Source organism: Phyllostomus discolor, chromosome 5 (assembly GCF_004126475.2).
Source record: "Phyllostomus discolor isolate MPI-MPIP mPhyDis1 chromosome 5, mPhyDis1.pri.v3, whole genome shotgun sequence".
In the NCBI taxonomy this organism is placed as follows: Eukaryota; Metazoa; Chordata; class Mammalia; order Chiroptera; family Phyllostomidae; genus Phyllostomus; species Phyllostomus discolor.
Genome location: NC_040907.2, coordinates 23,870,307 through 23,895,132, shown reverse-complemented (window position 1 = coordinate 23,895,132; position 24,826 = coordinate 23,870,307). Strand labels below are relative to the sequence as shown.

Here is a 24,826-nt window from a genome sequence, read left to right as displayed (position 1 = left end):
CGTGTGTGAGTGTGTGAGCAAGTGTCGCATGGTAGTACGTGATCTCCTGCTTTTCCTGTTCTGGCCATTCTGCTCTGTAAAAGTAAGGTTTTGGGGGATTGTTTTTTTTTTTTATGTGTGCCTTCCTAAAGATCCTTACCCTTGAGGAGAGGGGGGACCAAGGAATAGAAAGCCAAGAGGAGAGGCAAGGCAAGATGCTGTTACACACCGAATACTCTCTGCTTTCCCTCCTCCACACGCAGGATGGCGTGGTTCACCACCACGGGCTCTTCCAGGTGAGTGGCTGCCTGTCCCCTCTTCTCCCTGTCCTCCCACCCCGGGCTGGCACTTGCTGGGGCCACATCTGTACTTTGGGAGGCGCACCCTTGCAACCCCTGTGTGCTGGGCACATCAGGACTTCTTGGGCCCGGTGGGCGGGAGGTCAGGCCAGGCCAGCCCTGCAGTTCTCCCGCTGTGGCGATCACAGCGCAGCAGCAAGGCACTCAGTTCGCCTCTTACAGCCTTTCTTTGTGAAGCCACTGTTTTGAGAAGGGAGGAAAGCAGGAAGTCATTTGAAGACCTCGGGCTCTTTCTACTGTGTTGTCAGGAACTGGCCAGGCCAGGACGGAAGGGAGGGCAGAGGGGGAGGACAGGCATTTGGAGCCACCTCTGCTGTTTTAGTGCCAACAGTCCTTCTGCCTGCCCGGGCATTCCGGTTGGTTCAACAAGTGTCCCTGAGCCCCGTGCTCTGACTTTCCAGGTCCCCAAGGAAAGGTACTAATTAGCAACTTGTACCCTGAAAAGAGTCTTCCTTGGGGCAGAACTGAAATTGTGTCTCCAGAAATAAAAAAGCAGGCTCACATGCCCAGGAGGTCTCCAGCTCAGGACCCAGCAGAGCCTCTGCAGTGCCCTCAGCCGATGCTCTGGCCAGGCCCCCTTGCTTGGACGGACCTGGTGCACGAAAGGCCGCGCAGCGTCAGGAAGTGCACACGGGTTTTGGAGCCAGCAGTCCTGGACTCAGGTGGTGCAGCCTCCTGCAAGTCACTCAGGTCCCCAGGCCTCAGATTGCTCTTGCTCGGTGCGTGGGAAGACGAACGAGAGTGTACAACGCACCACGCTGCCCCTTTTGCGCTCTCATCGTGGTGGTTATTTCAGGCAGTAAAAATCCCTGTAAGCTTGATTTTCCTGGAGTAAAAGAAACCCAAATGCCTCCCACCCCCCACGTACACCCCCGCCCCGAGCTCTTTATTCCGAGGTGTGCAGTCACAGGCCGCTTGGCATCATTAGGCAACGCTGGCAGCCAGTGTTGCCCTTACACGGGAAGTCCAGCTGAGAGGGATTGTGGTTTCTCGGTACTTCATTTCTGCCAGCTTTCAGAGGTTCGCCTTGGCCTAGGTCATTTTGGATGAGAGAAGCTGGGTGGCTCGTATTTCTAGAGTCATCTGCATGCCGGACTCCCGGACTCCATGCCGGCCCCCTGGGGAAGAGAGAATAAGAGGTGTGGATAGGCATCCCCCAGGAGCTCCCCAGAGGCTGGGAGTGACACTGCAGACCTCAAGCTGGCGGGATACAAGTCCCCGTGTTGCACCTATTTTCTTTTGTCTTACTTGAAATAATACCTTTTCAGCAAGGAAACGGGTCCAGAACTTGCAACCGCAGTGTTGGTAGCAGCGTCCACCTAGTGAGCCCTGGCTGGGGAGGGACAAGCGCTCGGCCTGGGCCGTCTTATTCCCAGTGACCTGTGAGGTGGGAGTTACCGGCTCATCAGGGGCCAGATCCGCACTCTCAACCCCCGTTACGTGGCTGCCTAGGAGTCGTGCTTCCACGCGAAAGCAGTGGTCTTGGACACACAGAGCACTCCTCAGCCACCATCAAGGACATTGGAAGCATGTGTGCAGCAGTCACTGCTGGAAGCCTGGAGAGCCACGGACAGCCTGTGCACTGGGCTCAGGGGCCCTTCGGCTTTCAACGTCCAGCCCTGATCCAAACCCTTTGTGTTGGGATCAAAACCTGAAGCCTTGACCTGAGCTGCTGTAACCTCATCCCCTGCGGGGCCCGGCACTGGTCCATGGGAAGCCAGGCACTGGTGAGCGGCCCGTGCTGCGTGCTGCCCGGGCCTCGGACCTCCACCGTCCACACGCACGCAGGCTTCTTCCAGGCTCCCTCATCGCCGTGTGTGTCGAGCTCCAGAGGTGTGTTCTGACGCCCTGGCCCCATCTGCCCCCTTGCCTCCCAGGACCGCACCTGTGAAATCGTTGAGGACACAGAATCCAGCCGAATGGTTAAGAAGATGAAGAAGCGCATCTGCCTCGTCCTGGACTGCCTCTGTGCACACGACTTCAGCGACAAGACCGCTGACCTGATCAACCTGCAGCACTACGTCATCAAGGAGAAGAGGCTCAGCGAGCGCGAGACCGTGGTCATCTTCTATGACGTGGTGCGCGTGGTGGAAGCCCTGCACCAGGTGAGGCTCTGCCCTCGGTGGGCCCTTCTCCCCTGGCCTGAGAGCACCCTGGGCCCCACGAGCCACAGAAAGCCGCCCTTCTTGCGGCTGCCGAGCGAAAGCAGCGCTGTCCCGCCCTCGCCTAGCTGTGCCTCACAGCTGGGTGTGTGCAGAAGGGAAGTGCCCGGATGACGTGTGCGCCTGGTGAGGCACAGTGCTGCAGGCCTCCCCCACCCTCCTGGGGAGGGGGTCCCGGACGGGCAGCCGGGGGGAACCCAGAGCAGGGATTTTCCGTTGGCCGAGAAGCTGAAAATGAGTCCCCCACCTCGGGTGGTGACTGTGAGGTACCCCCTGGAGGCAGCCACAGCCTATCTCTGAGCTTCTCCTAGGGTTGGGGATGTTGAGTACCCCAAAATCCAGGTCAGGAGAGCCCCTTACAGACATACTTCCACGGGCCGGGCCTTCAGACGCGGTCACCAGAGTCATGATCCTTCGTCTCTGACTCCGGATCCAGGCAGACGCGTGGTTTTCTGTTTTCGTTTTGTTCTGTTTTTCAACAAGATGTCTGACAGAGGTGGGGAGAGGACTGGGTTTCCCCCCGGATGCTGCCCTGCGGGGAGGAAGAGCTGGGAAGCCACCCCGGGTGGGGCGGAGATCGCTGGGGCCCAAGTCTCGCCCTGTTCCAGCACGTGGCTGATGCGGCCTTAGAATGGCCCTGGCCTGTCTGTGGCTTACGAATCAAGGCAGGAGCCTAAAACGACGCGTCCCGGAGCCTTTTCCCGCCTTGCAGGCTGGGCCCAACTCCAGCCCTTGTTCACCTTCGCGGCGCAAACCACGAGTCTGTTGTCTTGCAGAAGAACATCGTGCACAGGGACCTGAAGCTCGGGAACATGGTGCTCAACAAGAGGTGAGGGCCGCTCTCCTCTCGGGAGGCAGCCGCAGCCACCCTGCGCCCGGCAGTATGCCTGGGGGGGGTCTGACTTAGAGCAGCCCACTCTCTCCCAGGAATCCCCATGGTAGGGGCGGGATGCCTGCTTCTGTCTTTCGCCTCGTGGACTATGATGGTCGCTAGGGAGGGGAGTCTTAAAGGCCACAGACAGAGCTCTGGAAAGAATTTCAGAGATCCTGCCTGGTCCGTTTATTGGTCATGCCTAGTGAGTGTTTAGTAAATGACTATAAAAATGGACAAATGGGTGAAGGAATGACAGATGAGCAAAATAGGTCAGGTTCCCAGGAAACAGACTCAGATGTGCATGCAGGAGGTTAACTGGGTTGAGCTCTCCAGGAGAAAGGGGCGGGGCTGGGCAGAGGGAGGAGCTGAACTCTGGTGCAGTCCTAACAGGGTCTGGGCCTGGGAGCTGGCTCTCCATTGGGCCCTTCAGATGTCCCAGATTATAGCAGGGGGCACAGGGCCCAGTACCGCCACTGCAGCCCGCCAGCCACTGGATGTGGGCTGTGCCAGGGGTGGGTGTAGCCTTGGGCAGTTTCCTTCGGCTAAGGGGACTTCCCAGAGAAGGACACGGCTACAGGTGGTCAGAAGCTCACACTCCCAGCAGCGAGGGGAGAGTGCCTCGATCTTAGAGGGGATCTGGGTGGCTGCCCCAGGGGACCAGTGGCAGAGAGAAATCATGAGAGGTCCCAACCTCAAGCTGTCACCCCACTCAGGCAGAGGGTCTGGGCCAGCAAAATGACGGGCCATCATTCCACGTGATCTGGGGCAGCAGTGGAGGGACACGAACCATGCAGGGCCCAAGACTGATGGGACAAGGGCCTGTTCTGTACACCGAGGTCCGAAAAATGCAGGGCTCACCCTCCAGCCCCCTCCCATGAGCCTCTCTCCTTCTCACCCCCCGTGTGGAAGTGCGTTGGAGGGCCTGCCCGTGGCAGGCAGCACAGACTTCACAGCAGGAGTGGTGCGGCGGGTGATTTGTTCCATGATGTGGTCACCCACCCAGGAAGGGCATTCATTGTCCTGATGGAGTGGCCAAAGCCACAGCAGTCACAAGAAAAGAAGCTTCAGGGAGGGGGCCTCTGGGGAGGGCATGGGGCACTAGACCCTGCAGTGCCAGCCCGGGAGGATGCCGCTGCACCCAGCAGCTCAGCCCGCCTCCCAGAGCTCGCCGCGTGAGGGGACACCAGCCAGCAAGCACACAGGACTGTACTGAGGACTCGTGTGCAGATGCCTGGAGCCCATGGGGTGGGGAAGTGATTCAGCCACCCAGGTCAATTCGTGAAGGGCGAGTCAAGGTTTGCTGGCCTGACCCCGTTGTGCTCCGAGGGAGGAGAGAAGGAGACAGACTCCTGAGAGAGTTAGGGAAGCCCAGAGGAGCAGGACTTGGGGCTCAGACCTGGCTCCCAGCCTGGCACTGCCTTCTAGGTGCCCTTGAGACCTGAGTTTGTTTGTTGGATTATCTATTCACTGATCAATTCATTCATGCACAGCGAAGCTGCTAAGGTAGCCAGCACTTCTGACTTTCATGTCCTCATCCGGGAGACCGGAGATTATACCTTTCTGCTGATACTGGCCATGACCGGAAACTGCCCTACCGGGCTCGGCCCCTGTCGGCGCACCCCCGTGCCAGACCAACCAAGGCCCGCACCCTTGCTCCCCTCTGGAGATGAGGCCGCTTGTGTTGAGTGGCCAAGGATGCCGTGGCAGGGACCCAGTTCTGAACTGCGTGAAGAGAGCAGGTGTCTGAGAACACCAGTCATCCGGCACGGAGGGTGGAGTGTTTTAGCGTGGGAAACTCAGCGCTGGCCCTCCGTGGGACGCTGGGTCAGCACCGTCCTGCTGTGGACTTCAGGCTCACTATTCACAAAGAGAGGGCACGTTTTTTGACTGCTGAAGTCCACGTGGCTGCAGAGCCCATGTCCTGTGCAGCCTTCCACAGAGCCACTCGTTGGCTCCAGTGACACCCCGAGGCTGTTAGGGGAACTTGCACTCCGGTGCCCCGGCCTCCTTGTCTCCGTGATGGGTTTGCTTCTGCCTCTCACTTCTCTAGGCCCCCTCAGGTCCGGGAAAGTCACGGCCCTCTTGAGTAACCCCAGTGTGGCTGCAGCAGCTTGTGGGTGCGTGCGTGCGTTCTCCTGAGATTGTGGAGCACCAGCGCCTCATTCAGACCCTGTGTCTTGGCTGCGCTCCTTTGCTCTGATAGTCCCCTTTTTGTGTTGGAGTGGACAGAGGTTCTGGCCACCTCTCACTTGAGTCATGGCTGTTCTGGAAAGGGGCAGGGTGGTGTGGTGCGGACAGACCTGACTGGGTGTTGGGGCCCACCCCGCTCTGCTCAAGGTCATCCTCTCTCAGTCGGCCTGGAGGAGCCCCAGCCCCTCCTGCCCCTCAGGCCAGGCCCTCACTCCAGCCGGAGGCCTTGTCTGGTCCTCACAGCGAAACAGAGCTCCCAGGGGAGGAAACCGGGAGGAGTGTTTGCCAGGCAGCTGCAGGGACAAGTTCACTGTGCTTTGGATGGAAGGCCAGGGCTGAAATCTGAAATCCCCTTTTGGGGTTATGTGAGGTTTGCCTTGGGTTCCTCTTCCTCCTTTCTTTTTGGGCAGGCAAGTTGCACATCAAGTTCCTAGAAAAGGAGAAAAACACTGTGGTAGCCCAAAGGGCCATAGCTGAAGGGTGACTCACTCAGAGCGGGTCCTGCTGACACAGAGCTCCCTCCCTCCGTCTCTCACCTCCCTCACTGCCTCCTGCCAGCACGAGCCTGGGGGGTCTGGACTCCCAGGATCTGTGTGCCACCCAGCCAACTTGGGAGGTAATAGCTGGGCAGGGGAGTGTCACCAGGCTTCAGGAGGTCTCAGAGCTGGCCATGTGGTTTCCTGTAGGAGAGACTCCAGGGTCCTCGATGGGCAGAGCAGTGCAGGCCAAGTGGACCCTGTGCCCAGCCCGGCAGAGTCTCGACGCGTTTTCCTCCAGCCCCCGCCCTGCCCTGTGCACACGGGGCTGGCAGGTCCTGCTGCAGCGTTGAGTGGAAGGCTCAGCCACACTAGCATGTGGGCTCCAGGGCCTGTGGTCACCATGTGGCACCTCTGACGCCTCGGACATGGTGTCTTTCCCAGGGTGTCCCGTTGGTAGCCTCTGCCCATGTTGGAGGATGACACGCTCATCCGAGTTAGCAGGTACTAATCAGTGACCGTTCACCTGGCCCTGGGCTCAGTGCTTTCCCTGAGATTAAATTTTTCCTCGTTAGATCCTAACGCGGTCCTGGGAGTTAGGTGCTAATATTATCCCTGTTTTACATATGAGGAAATTGAGGCTTAGCAAGATATTAAATTACATGCCCAGGACCACACAGCCAGGAAGTGGCAAAGCCAGGATTGCAACCCAGGAATGACTCCCAAGCCCACCAGACTCCCCCCAAGTGGTCCTCTTCCCAACGCCAGCAGGATGCGTGGCCAGTCTCCGTGGCTGTCTCTGAGCAAGGGGAGGACACGCAGTGCTTCTGCTCTGTGGGGTCTTGCACTTGAGAGGCTGAGCTGTCCCACAGTCAGGACCGAGACGCCTCTCGATGTGCCGTGAACCTTGGCCTGCCCCTTCGGGCTCTAGCGCCCTGGAGGCCACCAGTCTGACTCCTGTGGCATCTGGCCGGGCGGGCCAGCGTGGAGAGGAGAGCCGACATTTCCACTGGGAATGCGGAGGACAGACTGGCTTTTGTTTTGCACCGAGCCCCGTGCCAGCAGAATTCCCCGAGATAGCCGAAGGGCCCTGGGAGTCTCTTGGACGCCGCTGCTGGGGAATTCCACCCTCAGCCCCACGTAACCTGCACCTCTGAGCCCACCCTCCTCTCCACCCTTGAGAGGTGGTCCCGGGACCCCTTGTGTGGCTTCCCTTCCTGCCATCCTCCCTGGCTTCTCTGCCAGCCAGCAGACAGGACAGGGCAGTGACTCCTGGTCCTCTGTGGACAGAGAAGCGCCCTTCCTCACTGGCTGTCCCCTGCGGGGCAAAGAGCCTTTCCTGGGCCTCTTGTAGGGGGCCTGCCCATCCCTCCCACCCCCCGAGTGTGACGTAAGGCGTCCTCTGGGCCACTTCCTTTTGCTCACCTTGTGAGTCTCCTAGAAAGGATCAGAGCCCAAAGTTGCCCTCAGCCATAACTCTCAGACGGGGGACTCCATGGTTTTCTAGGTCAGGGCAGAATCTAAAGTACAAGACGAGTGAGTCAGCTTGGATGGAAAGGAAGGGAAAGTCAGGGGCTGGGCACTATCCAGGGACACAGTGGGCACCCGGGTGGTGTCAGTCCAGATGGCAGGCCCCGGGTTCAGACAGATCAGGTATGGCTGCTGCCCCGGCGCTCACTAGCTGTGCGACCCTAGACACACCTGCACTTCTCTGTGCCTTCGTTGCGTCACCTGTGAAGTCCCTCCTGGGCTGTTGTGAGGGTGGATGGGAGTGGCCCACACCAGGCACTGAGGCCAGGGCCTGTGCTCGGCACATGTTAGCTTCCAGGGCTGTGAGTGACGCCGACTGATAACAATGCGGGTGATGGCCAAAGTGATGAACAAAGGAAACAAAAGTGGCACCCAAGGGTGGGTTCCAAACTCTGCTGGACCTTTTCCTCATGTGTAAATGAGGGAATGGAATGAAATCCCTGGTCACTCCCAGTCCGGACATTATGTGAGTTTGTCTGGGGACTCGCTGCAAGGTGTTCTAAGCCCTGAGCTCTCCCACCCGAGACGCAGCCAGAGCGGCAGGTCCGGGGTGGGGCACCCTAGAAGCACTCACTGGCTCAGAGTGACTCAGATCCCCACCTGGGCAGCTCAGCAGGTGGCAAACGAGAGTGGCCAGCCAGAGGCAGACCCAGGCACTCCCCATGTAGCCATGGGGAAGGCAGCGGGGGTCAGGGGAGCAGAGAGGATGTGGGTGTGATTTCTTTGCGCCCTGGACAAGAGGTGAGGGCAACAGGGTGCCTGCGGGGACAGACACCAAGACATGTTCATTCTCTGCCTCCCGTTCCCAGGACGCATCGGATAACCATCACCAACTTCTGCCTCGGGAAGCACCTCGTGAGCGAGGGGGACCTGCTGAAGGACCAGAGGGGGAGCCCCGCCTACATCAGCCCAGACGTGCTCAGTGGTATGTGCACTGGGCCCGGCAGCTGGCCGCTGGCCACGACACAGCCAGGCACCGCGGCAGCCCATCCACTCAGCAAACCCTGTCTGTCTGGTTGTTCTCTGGGGTTAGTGCTTGGTGGGAGAGAATTCTGAATGTAAACATGGGCCACTTGAAGGACTTCCCCGAGGAAGTGGCATCGGAGCTGGATTGGTGAGGATAAGAGGGAATCAGCGGGGGGTGTGACGAGGTGCAGGCGGCACAGTGCACTTGGGGAGAACCAACCGGACCCCCCGGCGGCTGCTACTCAGAAAGTGAGCCTGGCGCAAGGCCAGAGAGGCAGGCACGGGCCAGGCCACAAAAGGCCTGATGGAGGCCTTATTGAGAAGCGTCACCTTGTATTTCAAGGGCAGAAGGAAGCCATGGAGCAGGTCCTCACTGAGTGTGCCATGAGGAAATATGCATTTCGAAGACATTCATTCATTCACTCATTCATTCTGCTAGAATTTACCTACCAAGGGCCTTCCGTGTGCAAGGCTCTGTTCTAGACACTTTGGACACAGCGGTATCTATCAGGCAGACTAACACCCCTGCCTCTGTGGGTGGTGAGCTGTGGATGGGGGCTGAGACAGGTAATGCACGAGATAAATAAGGCGGTTACGCAGTCATTATTAACTACCAATTGTATGTCTAAGTACCAGGCACTGTGCTTGAGCACGACACGCATTATCTGGTTAAAAGCACACAGCTGCCTCGTGAGGTAAACACTCGAAGTTCCTATTTTACAGACGAGAAAGCCCAGGCCCAGAGAGAGCGCGTCTCCTGTCCAAAGTCACAGCTAGTAGTGAACCCAGAGGCTGGGCTCCAGGGCTGCCTCCGCCCACGCCCAGGCTCCTGGTTTTTATTTTATCCTGTTTCACCATAGGCTTTCCTTCCTTCCCCAGCTCATCCTTTACCAGATCGAGTCCCTCTGCCCTGATCCCTTAGGGGACCACGGGCCTCTGTCAGCTCCCGCCCCTCCCACACGCAGGAGACGGCACCTCTGTACACACTTCCGCCCCCTACGCTGCTTGACCTTCAGTGGGGCTGGTGAGCCCTTGGGAACCAGCGTCCCACACCCCAAGGTGTCGTCAGCCACCCAGGAGGCTTTGGGACCGAGAGGAGAGGTGGCAGTTGTCTGGTCACTGCCTGGTGCCGGGGGCCTCCTCCACACTGGAGGGCTGGGCTGTGTTCAGGGATCCAGCTGCCGCAGAGCCTGCTGGTGCGCCGGGCAGGGTGCTGTCCCAGGGGCTGGGCAGGGGCTTTCGGAGGGTGGTTCTCCTGTCCTGCGGTGGAGCGGGCTAGGCGGTGGCTAGCCTGTCAGAGGGCTGCCCTGGACATAGGAAGGGAAGGCTTTTACCGCCGGCTGTGTGACCTGGACAGATTACACTCCTGGGCCTCATCTTCCTCTTCAGAAAAACAGAAAACATCTCATTCATAGAGTTGTGGTAGAGATTTCATGAGATAAAAGTGTTTCTTCCAGTGCTAGGACAGAGTTTACTTAACGGGACAGTCCTTTGCTTAGCAAACGAGAGTCCATGCTAGGCAGGCACTGGGCTCAACAGTGAGCAAAGCAGAGAGGCTTCCGTGTGTGAGGACCCAGCTTCCAGTGGGGGAGATGGGGAATCCTCCCAGACAAAGAAAAGGATCCTTACAGGTTGTGCAAGTGCTAGGGGGGAAGAGTGACGGGGTTGTGGCTAACTCGTGCAGAGCCCGTTAGCCCTCTGTTCCACACGCACATTGGCCACCTGCTCTGTGAGGCGCTCTGCTGGGAGCTGGGGCCAGAGAGCAGGCCCAGCGGCCGGACTGTGCAGTCTGGCAGAGGACGGGGCAGGAGGCACACCCGAGGTGGGGTATTGCCCTGCGGGGCCAGGTCTCAAGAGCGTGAGCAGGATCAGCCTGCAGAGCAGGGGAGGGACCAGCATGGGAAAAGCTCCCAGGACTAAGCCCGTGCGGTTTGCTCCGGGAGGAAGGCGGGCAGGAGACCAGAAGTGAGGGTGGCAAGGTGGAGGGAGCCGCTGGATAGGATCTCGGGCAGGTAGCTAGCTGGTAAGCTGATAGGGTCCTAGGGCCATCCTCTTTCCCGGCCCTGCGCTCAGTGTGTGTGCATCGTGTCCCACAGGCCGGCCGTACCGGGGCAAGCCGAGCGACATGTGGGCCCTGGGCGTGGTGCTCTTCACCATGCTCTACGGCCAGTTCCCCTTCTATGACAGCATCCCGCAGGAGCTCTTCCGCAAGATCAAGGCCGCTGAGTACACCATCCCTGAGTGAGTCCTGCCTCCCTGGGGAGGGGAGGGAAGCCCAGCCGGGCAGGCACAGGGAGCAGAAACCGCACAGTGAGGCTTGGAGTCCCGGGTCTGAGACCCAGCACCCGCCCACCCCACCTGAGCCCTGCCCTCTCCGTCTGCTTTATCAGGGACGGGCGGGTTTCTGAGAGCACCGTGTGTCTCATCCGGAAACTGCTGGTCCTCGACCCCCAGCAGCGCCTGGCCGCCGCTGACGTCCTGGAGGCCCTCAGTGCCATCATCGCGTCGTGGTGAGTGGGCTGGCGCAGGGTGGGGCCTGTTGCTCTGCCCGGCAGAGTCAAATTTCCTGACTTTCCCCGTGGGCCAGACCAGGAGGTGCCAGCAGCACTGAGCACCTGGCGCCCCCGCCTGCCCGTCGGTGCCCGGGGCGGACGGGCCGCATCTCATTGAGTTCCCACAGCAGCCTCTGAGGTGGAAGTTGTCCCCCATTATTAGATGAGAACACTGAGTCTTGGAGAAGCAGAGTTGATCATGTCAGGAAGGGGCTGAGCTGGGACCCACCCCAGGTCTGCTGACTCCAGCCAAGGCTTAGAGCACTGGGGGCCTGGCCTTTCTGGGGAACAGGGGCCGCGGGCGGCCTGGGGCCCACCTGACGCCACTGCCCCCCTGCAGGCAGTCCCTGTCATCCCTGAGCGGGCCTTTGCAAGTGGTGCCGGACATCGACGACCAAATGAGCAGTGCAGACAGCTCCCAGGAGGTGAGTTGGGAGGGGCAGACAGGCTGTCACCCAAGTCCTGAGAGACCAGCCTCCAGGGAGGGCAGCTGGGGCAGGGGCAGAGGTGGCAGCTCCCAGCGGGCTGCAGGGCCTTCTCAGCTTCATTCCTGCTCTCGGAGTGGGAAGGGAGCCCGAAGTGCTGGTCCTACGCTCCCTGGGGCCTGCTGGGGCCTGGCTCAGCTGGCGCTTCTGTGGCCGGAGAGAGGAGAGGGCCTGGGCCGGATGAAGTGGGGGCCCCGCAGCCGGAGGCCTTGCAGTGGCCCGGCCTGGCCCTCTCTCAGCTTCCTCTTCCTGCCCAAGTGCTCTGCCACGTGTTGGCCCTTTAAACAGCCACATTCTCTGCCCTCTGACTCACGGGGTTCTCTCTCAACCTTCCTGCTTTTCATTTCTCAGATGATTCATTTTCTCCCAGTTTTCTCTCTTCTGTGCCCTGCACTGGAGAAAGTGCTGGGCCCCGGGGTGGGAGCAGAGACCTGAGCACTAGGCGCAGCTACTGGGTGATCTTAGGGTGCCCCCTGGAGGGCAGAGCTCGGCCTGGCACTTGGCAGGGATGCTGTCCCGTCCCTCCCTGGCCCAGCCTGGAGAGCCACAGCAGAGCCTCCCTGCCCTGCGCCCCGGCTCCCACCGTCCCCGGCCCATTCAGCAGCTAGAACGATCCGCACAGCACACGGGAGTCCCACCCCGGCATGTCTCATTCCGTCCTGTGGGGCCTGTGTCCTTACCCTCACTTTGCAAGGGGACCTGAGGCTCAGAGAAGTAAAATAAGTTACCCAGAGTCACAGAGCTGGGAACTAGAGTTGAGCCTTGAACCCAGTTCTGATTCCATAGCCCTGCTTTTGCCCTCTGCTGGGTAACACAGGGACCGTCCACTTAGTTCACTGCCGTCTGCCTGGGCCACTCCAGGGGGCTTAGCATGGAGCAAGATAGGGAAACACGGCTGCCCAGGTGCAGAGCACCCCAGCCCCAGGCCTGTCTTTTAACACTTGCCCTGCACTGGGCCCCCAGGGCCTTCGACAACCTCTGTGAGGGGAGATGACTGCCCCACTTCACAGGCGAGGAAGCTAAGGCTTCGAAGGTAACTCGACCTCCCCCAAGGTCAGTGAATTAGGAAGGGGGTGGCCTGCAAGGCGAGGTCCAGGTTGGCTGGAGAGCTTCAGGGACCCAGGCTCTCTGCCACCCAGGTAGACGGGGGTCTGAAGGTGCGGTGTCTGGGCAGGGAGCCTCTGGAGCCAGTCGATCTAACACTGCTGTGCTCTCCTCTCTCTCCCTCTCCCCCTCCCTCTCCCTCCCTCTCCCTCTCCCTCTCTCTCTCTCTCTCTCTCTCTCTCTCTCTCTCTCTCTCTCTCTCTCTCTCGGTTCTCTCTGTCTCCCCCCTGTGCCATGAAGGCGAAGGTGACGGAGGAGTGCTCCCAGTACGAGTTTGAGAACTACATGCGGCAGCAGCTGCTGCTGGCCGAGGAGAAGAGCTCCATACACGAGGCCCGGAGCTGGGTGCCCAAGCGGCAGTTCGGCGGCGCGCCGCTGGTGCGCCGGCTGGGCCATGACGCGCAGCCCATGAACCCCTTGGACGCAGCCATCCTGGCGCAGCGCTGCCTGCGGAAGTAGCAGCCTCGGGCCGGGGTACCAGCTCCACCCACCACCTCTTCCCGGCCCCCAGCCAACACCTGGCTGCGGGGCTGGGCCCTGGCACGCTGGACTCTCTCCCAGGCTGCCACAGGGACAGGCAGGGACAGCCCAGGTCACACATGGGGTCAGCAGAGGTACCACGAAGCTACCTTTTGGAATGATTGCTTGATTGTTTGGTTTTTTAATCTGAGAAGCCTAGATAACTAATCTGCTTTTAATCATGACGTTTTAATCTACCTCTGTCTCTTTAACCATGCTGTCTCTGGACTGAGTGAGAGGGAGGAGGAGGAGGAGGAGCCCACCCAGCCGCCCGGCCAGGCAGCTGCTCCCCACAGTCCAAATAAGCTGAACGTGCAGCTCGCTGCTGGCTCCCAGAACGAACGCCCACCGCCCACCCCCCACCCCCCCCCCCAGGCCCCTCCCTCCCACGGTCAGTTTCCTCCCTCCCTTTCTGACCCCAGGCTCTTCCATCCAAGCTTTGGAAAACCTTCACCTCATCTTAAGTGGAATTCAAATATATTTATTTTTATACTGAAACCAACTTCTCTCCCATGACCAGGTGGCTCGGCCCACGGCCACTCCCTGCCCCAGCCTGGCCAGACGGCAGGGAGTCCACAGCCCACCGATGGCCCCCTCCCCACACCCAGGCTCTGAAAGCCCCTTCTTGCCAGCCCCTCTCCACCTCCAGCCCACCAGTCCCTCTTGTCTCTGGTGATGGGGGGCCTTTCTCGACTTGGTTCTCTTTCTCCCGTCTCAGTAGCGTCTCTGAGGTGCTGCACACACGCATTAACCCTGGGGTCCTTCCCCGCCCTTGCTGCGTGCCGAGGTCACGCTGACACAGATGTGAAAGAGGGCCTGGGGTCAGGCTGGGGGGTGCGGGGCTGGCCTCGGACAGGCGGGCTCTGCCCCGCCCTCTCCACGCCCCACTCTGTGGAGAGTGGTGGGGGCACCGCCCCTCCCACCCTTGCCTCCTAGTAGATGCGGTGTCTGTCCTGGCACACCCCGGCCGGGGCCCTTCGCTGGCTTCAGGGCCTGTGGGAAGAACTGCAGACGCCAGGGGCCTTGTCTGGTCTGAGAACAGCCCTGCTGCCCTCTTTGAGCCGAGATTTTGAAGTGGATGCCCGTCTTGCCAGAAATGCTGTTCTCGCCAGAATGCCCTCCCCACTCCCTCGCTGGACTTGGCCCTGCCGCATGCCAGCAAAGACCTCCCCTTGGCCCCCCACAGACCCCCTCGGAAAGGCCAAGTGTTCCCCTCCGGGCAGCCCTGGGCCCTTCAGCCCTTCCTGCCTGTCCCCGCTCCCCAGTGGGAAGGTGACCAAGGTCTGTGTGACCTTGTTTCCCAGTGCGAGCTGCCCCCTCCCCAAAAGCTGACTCACTGTGAGTGACTTGGGGCAAGTTCCCAAACCTCCTTGTGCCTCAGTTTCCCCATCTGGAAAAAATGGGGCCACCTCTTGCCAGCAGTAGCAGGGCCACCCACGCCCCTTCCTTCCCACACCCCTTCCCAGCACTTGGGCGCCTTGTGCCTCTGCCTCAGTGGGGCTGAAGGAGCCCGCCTGAGCCCAGCACTTACTCGCCTGGAGCAGCAAGCCCTGCCTCCGCCAGCTGTCTGGCCGCTGAGAGCCAGGGTCTCATGCTATGGGGTCGAGGGATGTCCTCTTTTCTATATTTATTTCAAGAAGAAGTCTCCTAACGGAGTAGAAATGCAGTCTGGCCTAGGGCTCCGGCCCCTGTGACTGTCCCTGTGAGGCGCTCAGCTGTGCCCCTTGCCCAGCAGCCTGCCCAGGCCCTCTGCGCCTGCTGGCCACATGTGGTCTTTCTCCTCCTGAAAAAAGCAATACCCTCTGAGTCTGCAAACCCTATCAGACAGAGGTCCCTTCCGAGGCCAACCCGTGTGTCTGATCGCATTTCGAGCAAAGCAAACGAGAGGAGGTCGGGTCTGCTCGCACTGGGTGTCACATGCTGAGAGAAGTCCAGTTGTAAAGAAACAAAACAGAAAAAGCCACAAAAAAATTTGTATAAAGACATATTTTTGTACTACATGGGGACTCTTCCTGCATGTCAGCAATAAAATTTCCTGTTCTGGAGCCACCGTGGCCTGTGCCGTCTGCTCTTCTTGCTCCATTCACCTGCGCCTCCGAGTCTCCCACCAGCCGATTTCCCTGCCGGTTTCCCTGCCGGTTTCCCTGCCGTCCCAGCCCAGCAGGGCAGGGTCCCTGCTGCGCTGGGCTCTACCAACCACCAGGTGCGCTGGATAGCCGCCGCGGCCCCCCCCCCCCCCCCCCCCCCCCGCAGCCCGGGCAGCCAGCCAGCCAGCTACACGCCATCACTGTCTTGCGTGGGGGAGGGCACCAGAAATCCCCAGTATTTTCCTGGACTGGCTGGTCCAGCCCCACCAAGTAACCAAAAGGGAACTCCCTGCTTGGCTTGGCTTGGCTCAGCCGGGACCTGCGCAGGAAGGAGGTATTTCAGAGCAGCAGCAGCTGCTTGCAGAGTATTGGTCCTCCCCCCTGCCAAGCCCCCGAGGTGGGGAGAACTTAACCAGACAGAGCCCATCCTGGTGCCCACAGGCCCACTCAGGGCAGCTGGGGTAATAAGGGCCAAGCCAGGCTCTTTCCTGAATCGCCCTCTCCTTACCTCCCCTCAATAGGAAGCCAAGGGACTTCCTTCCTTTCTTTCCTTCCTTCCTTTGCTTAAATTTAGACTGCAGAGCGAGCACTGGAGCAATGAAACTGAAGGTAGGCTGGCCCCTCCCCAGGCACAGCACAGGGCCCGGCAGACTTACCTTTGTGCTCAGGAGCCCCATGCAGGCCCTGGTCACAAAAGGAGCAGAGACCCATGCAGGAGGAGCCTCAGGAGGTGGGAAGTCTCTGGTTCAGAGCCAACCGTCAGGCCCCGAGTCCCCACTTTCACCCCACAGCCCCACACTCACCCCAGCATCCACGTGGCTCCCCACCTTCCTGGCCACTCCCAAATCTATAGGAATTTCGCCAGTTCCATCTAAGCCATATCACATCTGTGGAGCTAGCTGTCCTGGATGCACCGCCAGAAGGGGCCCTCACAGCAGGTTGAGCACTGCCAACCTCAGGCTCTCCCCACTGCCAGCCTGGGCCCACCTCCACTCTCAGCCTCTCTCCTGAGCTCCCCCTGAGCAGCCTCTGTTCTGTGCTGGGGCCGCCCCAGCACCCGCATGTGTCAGGCCCGCACTCTGCAATGCCCAGGGCAGCAAGCTGCGAGCGGGGAGGGGCTGTTGTGTACCTAGAGCCAGCCTGGCGCGCAGCTCACACGCCACATCGCTCTCCACCAGTTTTTACTGTGAGCCCCTGAAGCAAAGGAAGCGGGGAGGGCCGGCAGTGTGGGTGGGTTCGACAGCCTCCTGTGCTCCTGAGAAGTCAAGAGAACTGAGAAATTCGGGCAGTTGTAGCCACTGCCTGGTCTCCATTGTGCTCACGGAGCGGTTTCAGAGAGCGGCCGGCCGGGCCGCCCAGCTACCCCAAATGGGAAAGGAAGTGAGGAAATGGCGTCTCCCTCCGAGGCTGAGTCGCTCAGGCCCCCAAGCCAAGTCAGCTGTGATCTCCTGTCTGTCCCTCTCTCCCACGCCCCATGTCCTGCCTGCCACTGCTCACAGCGCCCTGCCAGAACCCCGTCGGAGATCTGAGCCCCACTCTCGCTTCCTGGTGGCCCTGTTCCCTGCGACAGCCCAGCCACACGGCAGCCAGAGTGAGTGAGCCTTTCAAAAATTGGACGTCTCTCTCCTGCTGACACCCCCCTGGTAGCTTCTGCCTTGCTCAGGACAACACCCAGAGGCCTGTCTGAGCTTAGAAAGCTCTGCACCACGAGGCGCCAACCTGGCCTCCTCACCACCCTCTCAGTCCCTCCCCCTCCTCCCACAGGCCCCAGCCACACGTGCCTCCTTGCTGATTCTGACCAAGCCAGGCACAGCTTCCACCACGGGGCCTTTTCATTGGCTATTCTCTCTAGAAGGTTCTTCCCCACATATTTGCATGGCTCCCTCCCTCATTTCCCTCTGCTCAAAACACCACCTCATCAGAGCAGGTACCACGTACCTTCCCTGACCACGTACACCTGGTCTCCTTTAACTCCTCACCCCACTCTCTGCTCCATTGTGCTTATCACGGCCCAACCTCAGATCACCTGCGTGACCATTGATGACACCTGTTCCCCCAGTCGACTGCGGAGCTCCCCGTGGGCGGGAATCTGCTCTGTGCCTGTGTGGGCGTGGGGGTGGGGGCCAGGGACCCCAGACAACCCCACAAGGAAGGCAGATTCCACAGCCTGCAGGACATGAGCGAAAACTTGTTTATAGTATCCAGAGCCAAGAATCTAACCCCGCTGTAAACGTAAACAGAAAGGACTTGAGTGCACAGAGTGCAGATGAAAGTGTCGGGGATGCAGCTACTGTGTGGAGCGGAGGGAGCCTGCGCTCTGTCCTGTTTGGAATCTCACCGAGAGCTCGTCGCCATTTCAGACGCGAACACCTGCCAGCCTCCTGGTGCAGATCTGCGCTCAGGCCTCTCACCGTCCCCACAACCGGTCACCTCACGAATACCTACCATTCATTTCTAAGACACACATATATGTATGTATGTGTGTGTATATGCATTTTAAATTAGATGTGGAGGAGGGCATATTAACCATAAATTTCTTTCAGGAGCACGAAAGGAGCAATGCAAAGAATCGTGACTCTGGGTCTGATGGGGTGGAGGGCCATGGCCTGTGGAAGACTGGCGGGGAACACGGGCTCTGAAGTTCAAAGTCAGGCCCCGCCCCTTACACCCATGGGGCCGCACCTTTGTTACGCAACCTCTCTGAGCCTCACTGCCCTGCCTCCGAAATAGGGGTCACCCTACAAACTACTACACGGTTACTGAGGGGACTTGAGGGGGTGAGGCAGCACAGCAGCTAGCAGAGAGCCCGCGTAACCGAAAGCGGGGCTGGCTGCCTGCCGCTACTCAAGCCAGTACTCGAGAGGCAGGTGCTGATGGAAAGGAAAGTGGTTTGTTCAGATGCAGGCCATGTGGTAGATGGGGGACTCGGGTCACAAAGCCCACCTCCCCCTCTCAGTGGAGGCAGAGGTTTTTATAAGGAGGGAGATGGGAACAGAACAAAGAGATCAAGAGAGGGGGATGGAAAGTTCTCTACGTGCAGACAAGCACAGTCCATTTTGATAAGGAGAGGGATGGCCCGGTGCGGGTCATCCTGGTTTAGTCATCCTGGCCACGTCACCCTGGCTTCACGTCACCCTGGCTTCACGTCATCCTGGCGCCACGGCTGAAGGTCAGCAAATCTCCCAGAGCTGGGACGCCTGAAGGCCAGATTCTGTATCTTCTGAAGTTAGTTCCTAGGATTCTTATGCAAACAAGCTGCATATTCAAGTCAGCACTTACAGAAACAATGTCAAAAGGATGGTGGGGTGGGTTACACTTTCTCACTGTTATGCCACGTACAGGACGGTATGCAATAGCAATTACTATTATTCATTTTGCAAACTCTCACATTGCCCTCTTCCCAACAGCTGTCTCAGGTGCTGAGGAGGCATTCAGAGGACCAGGCCCGTCTTGGGAGTCCTTGAGTCTCCTTCTTCCCTCCATCCAAGATCTAGGGAGCCTCTTACCCCACTGTGGGGTGAGGTCCCAGTGTGAGGAACAGAGCAGCCAGGCGAACAGAGCGGCTGGGGAAGGGTTCACATTAGGCCCTGAATACACCAGCCACGCACCCCCAGCCCCACCAAAAGTCTCTGAATCTCTCTGCCCTCTGACCTCCCATCAACACCTCCCTTTCCCGAGTTTCATCTTAAGATCACTCTTTGTGCCTCCCAAGGTGACTAATCTCTAGTCTCACAAACAGACAAGAGGGCAGAGAGGCCACTGACAAGTGGGCAGGCGGGCAGGCAGCGGGTCAGTCCTAGGCCACCAGACGGAAGAAGTTCAGCAGGTGGGCAGAGGGAATGGGAGCCAAGCAGGCAGGTGACAGATACGCAGAGAGGTCCGGTCAGCACACCCAGCACACAGGGAAAACAGGTGGCTGGGCAGACCTACAGACGGGCCGGCCGGCAGGGAGAGGCAGGTAGAAAAGTAGATAGGCAGGTGGCCAGGAGCTCACAAGGGCTATGCAGATGGCCACAGGGGCCAGAGGCTTTGGGCATCTGCCCCAGGGCCTGTAGGAACAGCCCACAGCTTCTTCCAACCCTCCAGGGCAAGGCAGTCACTTCTCCCACCCGGCCTGGCCTGGCTGCATGTATCGCCCTCCCATGTGTCACTCTCTGAAGGGACCAGCAGCCATCTCAACCCCCACTCTGCTCCAGCCTGGCCACCTGCTCCCCAGGGCGGAGTCACACCCAACCCACTCCAAACACACATGTCACACACCAACCCAGACACGCCTTTGTCTGTAGGTAGTGATACCCAGAGACGTGCATAGCACAGGGGTGCATGAAACAGCTTAACACAAACATATCCAAAATCTTTTTTTTTAAGTTCAGCTTTTTATTGACTGTGTTACAAAAGAGGTTTGGTCAAGAAAACCAAAGCCCATGTCATCATCAGACTCCTCAGGGTCATCATCAGACTCTTCAGGTACTTCTTTCTTTGCTTCCACTTTCTTCTCCTCAGCTGGGGCCACAGCAGTGGAAGGGGCAGGACCTCCTGCTGGTGCCACACTGGCTGCTGGGACAGGTCCACCAGCCCCTACACTGCAGACGAGGCTCCCAATGTTGACATTGGCCAGGGCCTTTGCAAACAAGCCTGGCCAGAAAAGTTCAACATTTGCACCAGCTGCTTTAATGAGGGCATTGATCTTATCCTCCATCACTGTCACCTCATCATAATGCAGCATAAGGGCCGAGTGGATGCAGGCGAGCTCCAAGATGGAGGCCATGCTGTGGGTGAAGGCCCAGCCAGTGCTGCCAGGACTGGTGCTAGTTGCCAGATAAGTGAGGGCCTCACCCCAGTGCGGCCTCAGCTCCCTCGGAAGGACTGAGCACCCTAGTGGCAGCTGGGGAGTAAGGCCATATCCAAAGTCCCACAGCCCCCCACCCTACAGAGCAGCAGGCTTGTGCCACACAGAGGCACACATCCCCAATACCCAGGGTCGCTCCCATGAGCACAGCTGAGACATGCACTGATCTTCACACGGTCGGTCAGCATTCAGCTGTTGACGCAACCATGGAAACCCACTGATATCCCAGCTGGTGGTCAGCTTCCAGCCTCACCTCCACCTCTCAGCCCGATTTAACATGGTTGATGGCGCCCTGGTCCTGGCCAGGTCTCCCTCCGGCCCCATCACTCATCTCTCCTGGCTCACCCCTCACTGTCGGGGCACCCAGGCCTCAGGCTGCCGACCCCTTCTCTTCTCTCCCTGCCCCCTGGGCGATCTCACCCACTCCCAGGGTGTTCGATCCATCTTGGGTGTCAAGGACTTGCAAACACTTTTCCAGCCTGGACTCCTCGGGGCTCTGCCGGCCTGTCAGACACCCCACCTGGACATCTCAAATCTTTCTCAAATGCAACTCGGATTGCTCAGAACCTGCTCCCCACCTAGGCTTTCCTCAGGTGTCTGGGCCCAACACCGAGTCGCTGTCCCTACTCCTCTCTCCCTCATGCCCACGTTCTGCAGGAAGTCCCACTGACACCCCCTCCGCTCACCTCCTCCACAGCCCGTCCGGTCCAAGCCCTCTGCCGCTGCTGGCCGGGATGGCTGCCAGCCTGCTCACAGCTCTGCTTCCCTTCTCACCCCGCATGGCCCGTCCCACACCGAGCCCCTGAGGGGTCTCTCCAAGGGTGTCACTGAACCATGACACTGTCCTGATTAAAACTCCAGGCCCCCCCCATAACACAACATCTAAGCTCCTCCACAGGGTCCACCGCCTCTTCCTGTCCTCACCCCTCATCACCCCCTCATGCCTCTCTGCCCTGGGACAGGGACCCCAGGACACTCTACTTCAGGGCCCCGCCCAGATCCTGGCACAGCTGCCTCTCACCTCGGCGGGCCCCTGCAGAGCCGCCCAGGTGTTCTCCATCACGGATTCCCACATTCCATCATCCTGAACGCTCAGCAGCAGCCAAGATTCTCTTCGTGTGCTGCCTGTCTGTCCACCTCAGTGTTTGCTCCATTAAGGCAAAGATTTGTGACTGTTCTGCTCTCTGCTGAACCCTCATTACTAGGCAGTGCCAGTCGGTCAGACAGACATGACCATCCCCACAAAAAGGCTCCAGTAGATACAACACGAAATATACCATTATGGGCAGAAACTGTGCCACATGCTCACCAAACAGACCAAACAGCCACAAAGACACCCAGGAGCCTCTTTCCCACCCGTGGGAGAGCCAGTCCTAGCCCTTTTCCCACCTAGATCTGCCCTCTGCTTGAACCCCGACTCCGGACTTGGAGCGGGGGTCTCCAGCCTGGGCAGAGAGGGGGGTCACTGGCCCACAGGCCTCAGGCAGCGCCTTCAGCTATGTCTGCAATTTCCTCTCCCCCCTTCCTTCCCTCCTCCTCCCTGAGGCTCCCGCCAAGAAAGCCTCCCCCTCACCCCAGCCCCAGCACAGGAAGGGGGGCCCACGAGGCCGGGCTGGGATCTGCGCAGGAAGACCCGGGCCCACACACTGATCACACGACTCGTCTCACACACAAGCCCTGAGCCCGTGCAGAAATGCATGTGCACAGGCAAGTGTAGCCAGAACGGAAAGGCATTTTTGCCATGCACTCTGGTGCAGAACACAGAGGCCCTCGGAGGCCCCAGGCTGGGTTCTGCAAGGCTGGCTTGGGCCTGGCTTGAAGCCTGAGTCCTGCATTCATTAACCCTGCTGACCAGAGCTCCACCAGCTGGACACACTCATGCCCCGGCCCCGGGAGGAGAGGATGACAGTCCCTTCCCTTGGGTCCTGGGTCGAGGGTCTGGCAGAGCACTGACATCTGGGCCGGGGGAAAGCAGAGTTTCCCTGGGAGAAGACTTCCAGTGGGGAGAGCAATGTATAGGGACAGGGTTAAGGGCTCGGCCAGGCTCTAGGCTCAGAGAGCAGCGGGTTCAAATCCTGACTGTTTCGTCAAGTTTTTCAATCTCTCCGTGACTCAGTGTATGTATCCGTCAAGTGGCAATAATGACGCCAAATTATAGGATTATTAAAAAGGATTAAATAATATTGTAAAAGGTTTAGAGCATTGACTGGCACCTAGGCAGAACTCCATCCTCATCATTATTATTATTGTTGTTGTTATTCGTAGCCTGGGGGCGGGCCCCTGGAACCTGCCTCCCCTGCGGTTTCCTGTGGGGGGGATAAGACGCCCCAGCAGGCCTCGTTCCCCCTCCTCTCCCTGCCTGTCCTCTGCCGGCCCTTTCCCTCCCCGCCTCCCCCGCCCCGCCCCGCCCCGTCCCTCCTCTTTCCTCGGAGGAAACTTTCCGCCGGCTGGTCCAGCGGCCCGTGTCCGGCCCGCGCTGCCGCGGCCTGGGAGCTGAGCCGAGCGGGCGGGGTGGCCGGACCCAGCTGTGTGCGACCGCCGGAGGCGCTGGGACGGGTCTGTGGAGAAACGGGGCGCTGACGGTGAGTGAGTCGGGGCCTGGGAGCCGGTGAGTCCCCGGGGGGCAGGCAGGATGGGAGAGGGAGGCCGCCTCCCCTTGCCGGAGCTCGCCCGGAGAGAGCGGAAGGCACCCGTGGTTCTCCAACATCTCGCTCCCGGGACAGCGGAACCGGACCTCTTTGGGGGACCTCACGAGGGGGCGGAGCCTCCTGCGGCCCACTCCCTGACCCCCAGGTTGGAGGGGCGTCCGCCCCCAGGGGTAGGATCCCCAGGCAGGGCCCAAGTCTGCAACGAAGTGGGGGCGCGCTCTTTCCAGGGTGGACCTCCGGCTGCCCCTCCAGGGAGAGGAGCTGCCCCCAGAAGGAAGCGGGGTCCGGGTCAGCTTCAGGCTGGGGATTAGGATCTGATCGTGCTGACCCCGCAGGCCGACAGGCGAGTTGCGCCCCCAGAGCAGCATGGATGCCCCCAGAAGAGACATGGAGTTGCTCAGCAACAGCTTGGCGGCCTACGCACACATCCGCGGTGAGGGCGGACGGGGAATGTACCCTTCCCTGCCCCTTTCTAAGGCCCCACTACACCCCTTCCCTCCTCACCCCTGCTGTTATAGTAACCCCCTCCCCCACCGCTAGTCACCTACAACTAATTACCCCCATCCCTCACTGTCCCCCACTGCCCGATGGCGGCTACCTAATGTCCTTCAAATAGGAGGTACTGTCCTTGTCCCCCAAACTTAAAACCTGGAGTCTTTTCAATGAATGACTCCCACCAGCCAGGGCCCCTCCATGACTTCTGCCCTCTGACCTCCAGCTAACCCCGAGAGCTTTGGTCTCTACTTCGTGCTGGGTGTCTGCTTTGGCCTGCTGCTAACCCTGTGCCTGGTAGTCATCAGCATCTCCTGCGCGCCCCGCCCGCGGCCCCGGGTCCCTGCGCTGCGCCGGGACCGCCATAGCACCCTGGAGGCGGAGGACGAAGACGAGGACGAGGAGGACACGGTGACGCGACTGGGCCAAGACGACACGCTTCCTGGTCCAGAGCTGTCCGCGGAGCCCGATGGGCCCCTGAGCGTTAACGTCTTCACCTCAGCGGAGGAGCTGGAGCGGGCGCAGCGCCTGGAGGAACGCGAACGGATTTTGCGGGAGATCTGGCGCACCGGGCAGCCGGACCTGCTGGGCACCGGCACGCTGGGACCCAGCCCCACGGCCACGGGCACCCTGGGCCGCATGCACTATTACTAAGTGGGCCTCGTTCCCACTGCAAGGCTCTCTAGGTACTGGACGTGCACCTGAGCTCATAGCTACTGCGGTGCTAAGTGGGCCCTGCCCCCACAGCTCCCACGGTGCTACCGGGCGTGCATCCCCACTCTCTGGGAGGCGCCCTTCCCCAGTCCTGCCCCAAGGCCCTGGGGGGAGGGCAGGACACAGGGTCCCTACCCCTGCTTCAGGGCACGGTTAAGAGGTGAAGTGACCAATGAAAGCTGCATTCTTAGTGACTCAGTCTCCCTCTGTTACCCCTGCCTCCAGCGTTCCACAGGCTCCTGCTATGCAGGCTACCCCACCTCCATCACCTGGTCCTCAGCACATGCTTGCGTTCACTTCACAGATGGCGAAAGCACACTCCAGCACTTCACCAGTCTCCCTCAGAACAAGTATCACTCGAATTCCTTACTCACAAACGCATTCCTTACCAGCACGCGCCTGGACACACGTCACCCATCCCTACAAATGCCCAGGGTTCATGCATCATTGCAATCTCGTGCGCGCCAGGCTGACCTTGACGCTAAGGTGCTCTTAGCCTAGTGTAACCACGTGTGCCTGACTGAGTGGAGGTGCGTTTCTCTGAGTCCTGAGCTGACGGACCCTGGGGCCAACTGGGAGGGGTCCGGGGATTCGAAAGCCCGGCCGCCAGTTCCTCTGGCGCACAGCTGGATTCCGGAATCCGGCCGCAGGCAGGGCCTGACCCTGCCTGAGCCTGGGCCCCTCCTGCCCGCTGGCGTCCGAAGGAGACGCCCCCTCCAACACCCCCCCCCTCCATCCGGTGGGTAAAAATAGCCGCGCACAGACCTTGGGAATGGTAATGAAAGCCACATGTTGGCCAGATGTGCCAGGGAGAGACCTCCGGGAATGCTGAGCGCCAGC

At 59.8% G+C, this 24,826-nt stretch overlaps 3 protein-coding genes across 7 annotated transcripts in view; 2 read left to right on the top strand and 1 right to left on the bottom strand.

Annotated features, from left to right (window-relative positions):
- Window positions 1-15,246, top strand: part of STK40 (serine/threonine kinase 40) — a 36,205-nt gene extending 20,959 nt beyond the window's left edge. Inside the window, exons 4-11 of one of the 3 annotated variants that reach the window (XM_036025779.1) lie at window positions 243-275; window positions 2,216-2,443; window positions 3,277-3,329; window positions 8,380-8,495; window positions 10,633-10,777; window positions 10,927-11,046; window positions 11,429-11,513; window positions 12,918-15,246. In XM_036025779.1, coding sequence (XP_035881672.1) covers window positions 243-275; window positions 2,216-2,443; window positions 3,277-3,329; window positions 8,380-8,495; window positions 10,633-10,777; window positions 10,927-11,046; window positions 11,429-11,513; window positions 12,918-13,136 — 999 coding nt within the window. In that variant the 3' untranslated portion in view covers window positions 13,137-15,246. Of the gene's footprint in view, window positions 1-131; window positions 276-2,215; window positions 2,444-3,276; window positions 3,330-8,379; window positions 8,496-10,632; window positions 10,778-10,926; window positions 11,047-11,428; window positions 11,514-12,917 lie in introns of all 3 variants that reach the window. The other 2 variants (XM_028512100.2, XM_036025780.1) reach the window with 2 other exon arrangements.
- A 4,402-nt stretch (window positions 15,247-19,648) lies between these two features.
- On the bottom strand, window positions 19,649-20,066 carry LOC114496896 (60S acidic ribosomal protein P1-like). The gene has a single exon (XM_036025778.1). The coding sequence runs from the start codon at window positions 20,049-20,051 to the stop codon at window positions 19,653-19,655; it is 399 nt and encodes a 132-aa protein (XP_035881671.1). The 5' UTR covers window positions 20,052-20,066; the 3' UTR covers window positions 19,649-19,652.
- Window positions 20,067-22,350: 2,284 nt separating this feature from the next.
- Window positions 22,351-24,180, top strand: EVA1B (eva-1 homolog B). 3 transcript variants are annotated; one of them, XM_036025777.1, is made up of 3 exons: window positions 22,351-22,714; window positions 23,033-23,213; window positions 23,499-24,180. In XM_036025777.1, exons 2-3 carry the CDS (start codon window positions 23,147-23,149, stop codon window positions 23,924-23,926), a joined length of 495 nt encoding a protein of 164 aa, XP_035881670.1. In that variant the 5' UTR covers window positions 22,351-22,714; window positions 23,033-23,146; the 3' UTR covers window positions 23,927-24,180. The 3 variants fall into 3 exon arrangements, with proteins under 3 accessions (XP_035881670.1, XP_035881669.1, XP_028368673.1); XM_036025776.1 differs by having other exon boundaries at window positions 22,352-22,714; window positions 23,008-23,213; XM_028512872.2 differs by having other exon boundaries at window positions 22,354-22,714; window positions 23,116-23,213.
- Window positions 24,181-24,826: the final 646 nt, after the last annotated feature.

Coding starts and splice junctions, on each gene's coding strand:
- LOC114496896 (XM_036025778.1), bottom strand. CDS start 20,051: ATGGCCTCCATCTTGGAGCTCGCCTGCATCCACTCGGCCCTTATGCTG.
- EVA1B (XM_036025777.1), top strand. CDS start 23,147: ATGGATGCCCCCAGAAGAGACATGGAGTTGCTCAGCAACAGCTTGGCG. Junction 23,214..23,498: donor GGCCTACGCACACATCCGCG/GTGAGGGCGGAC, acceptor TCTGACCTCCAG/CTAACCCCGAGAGCTTTGGT.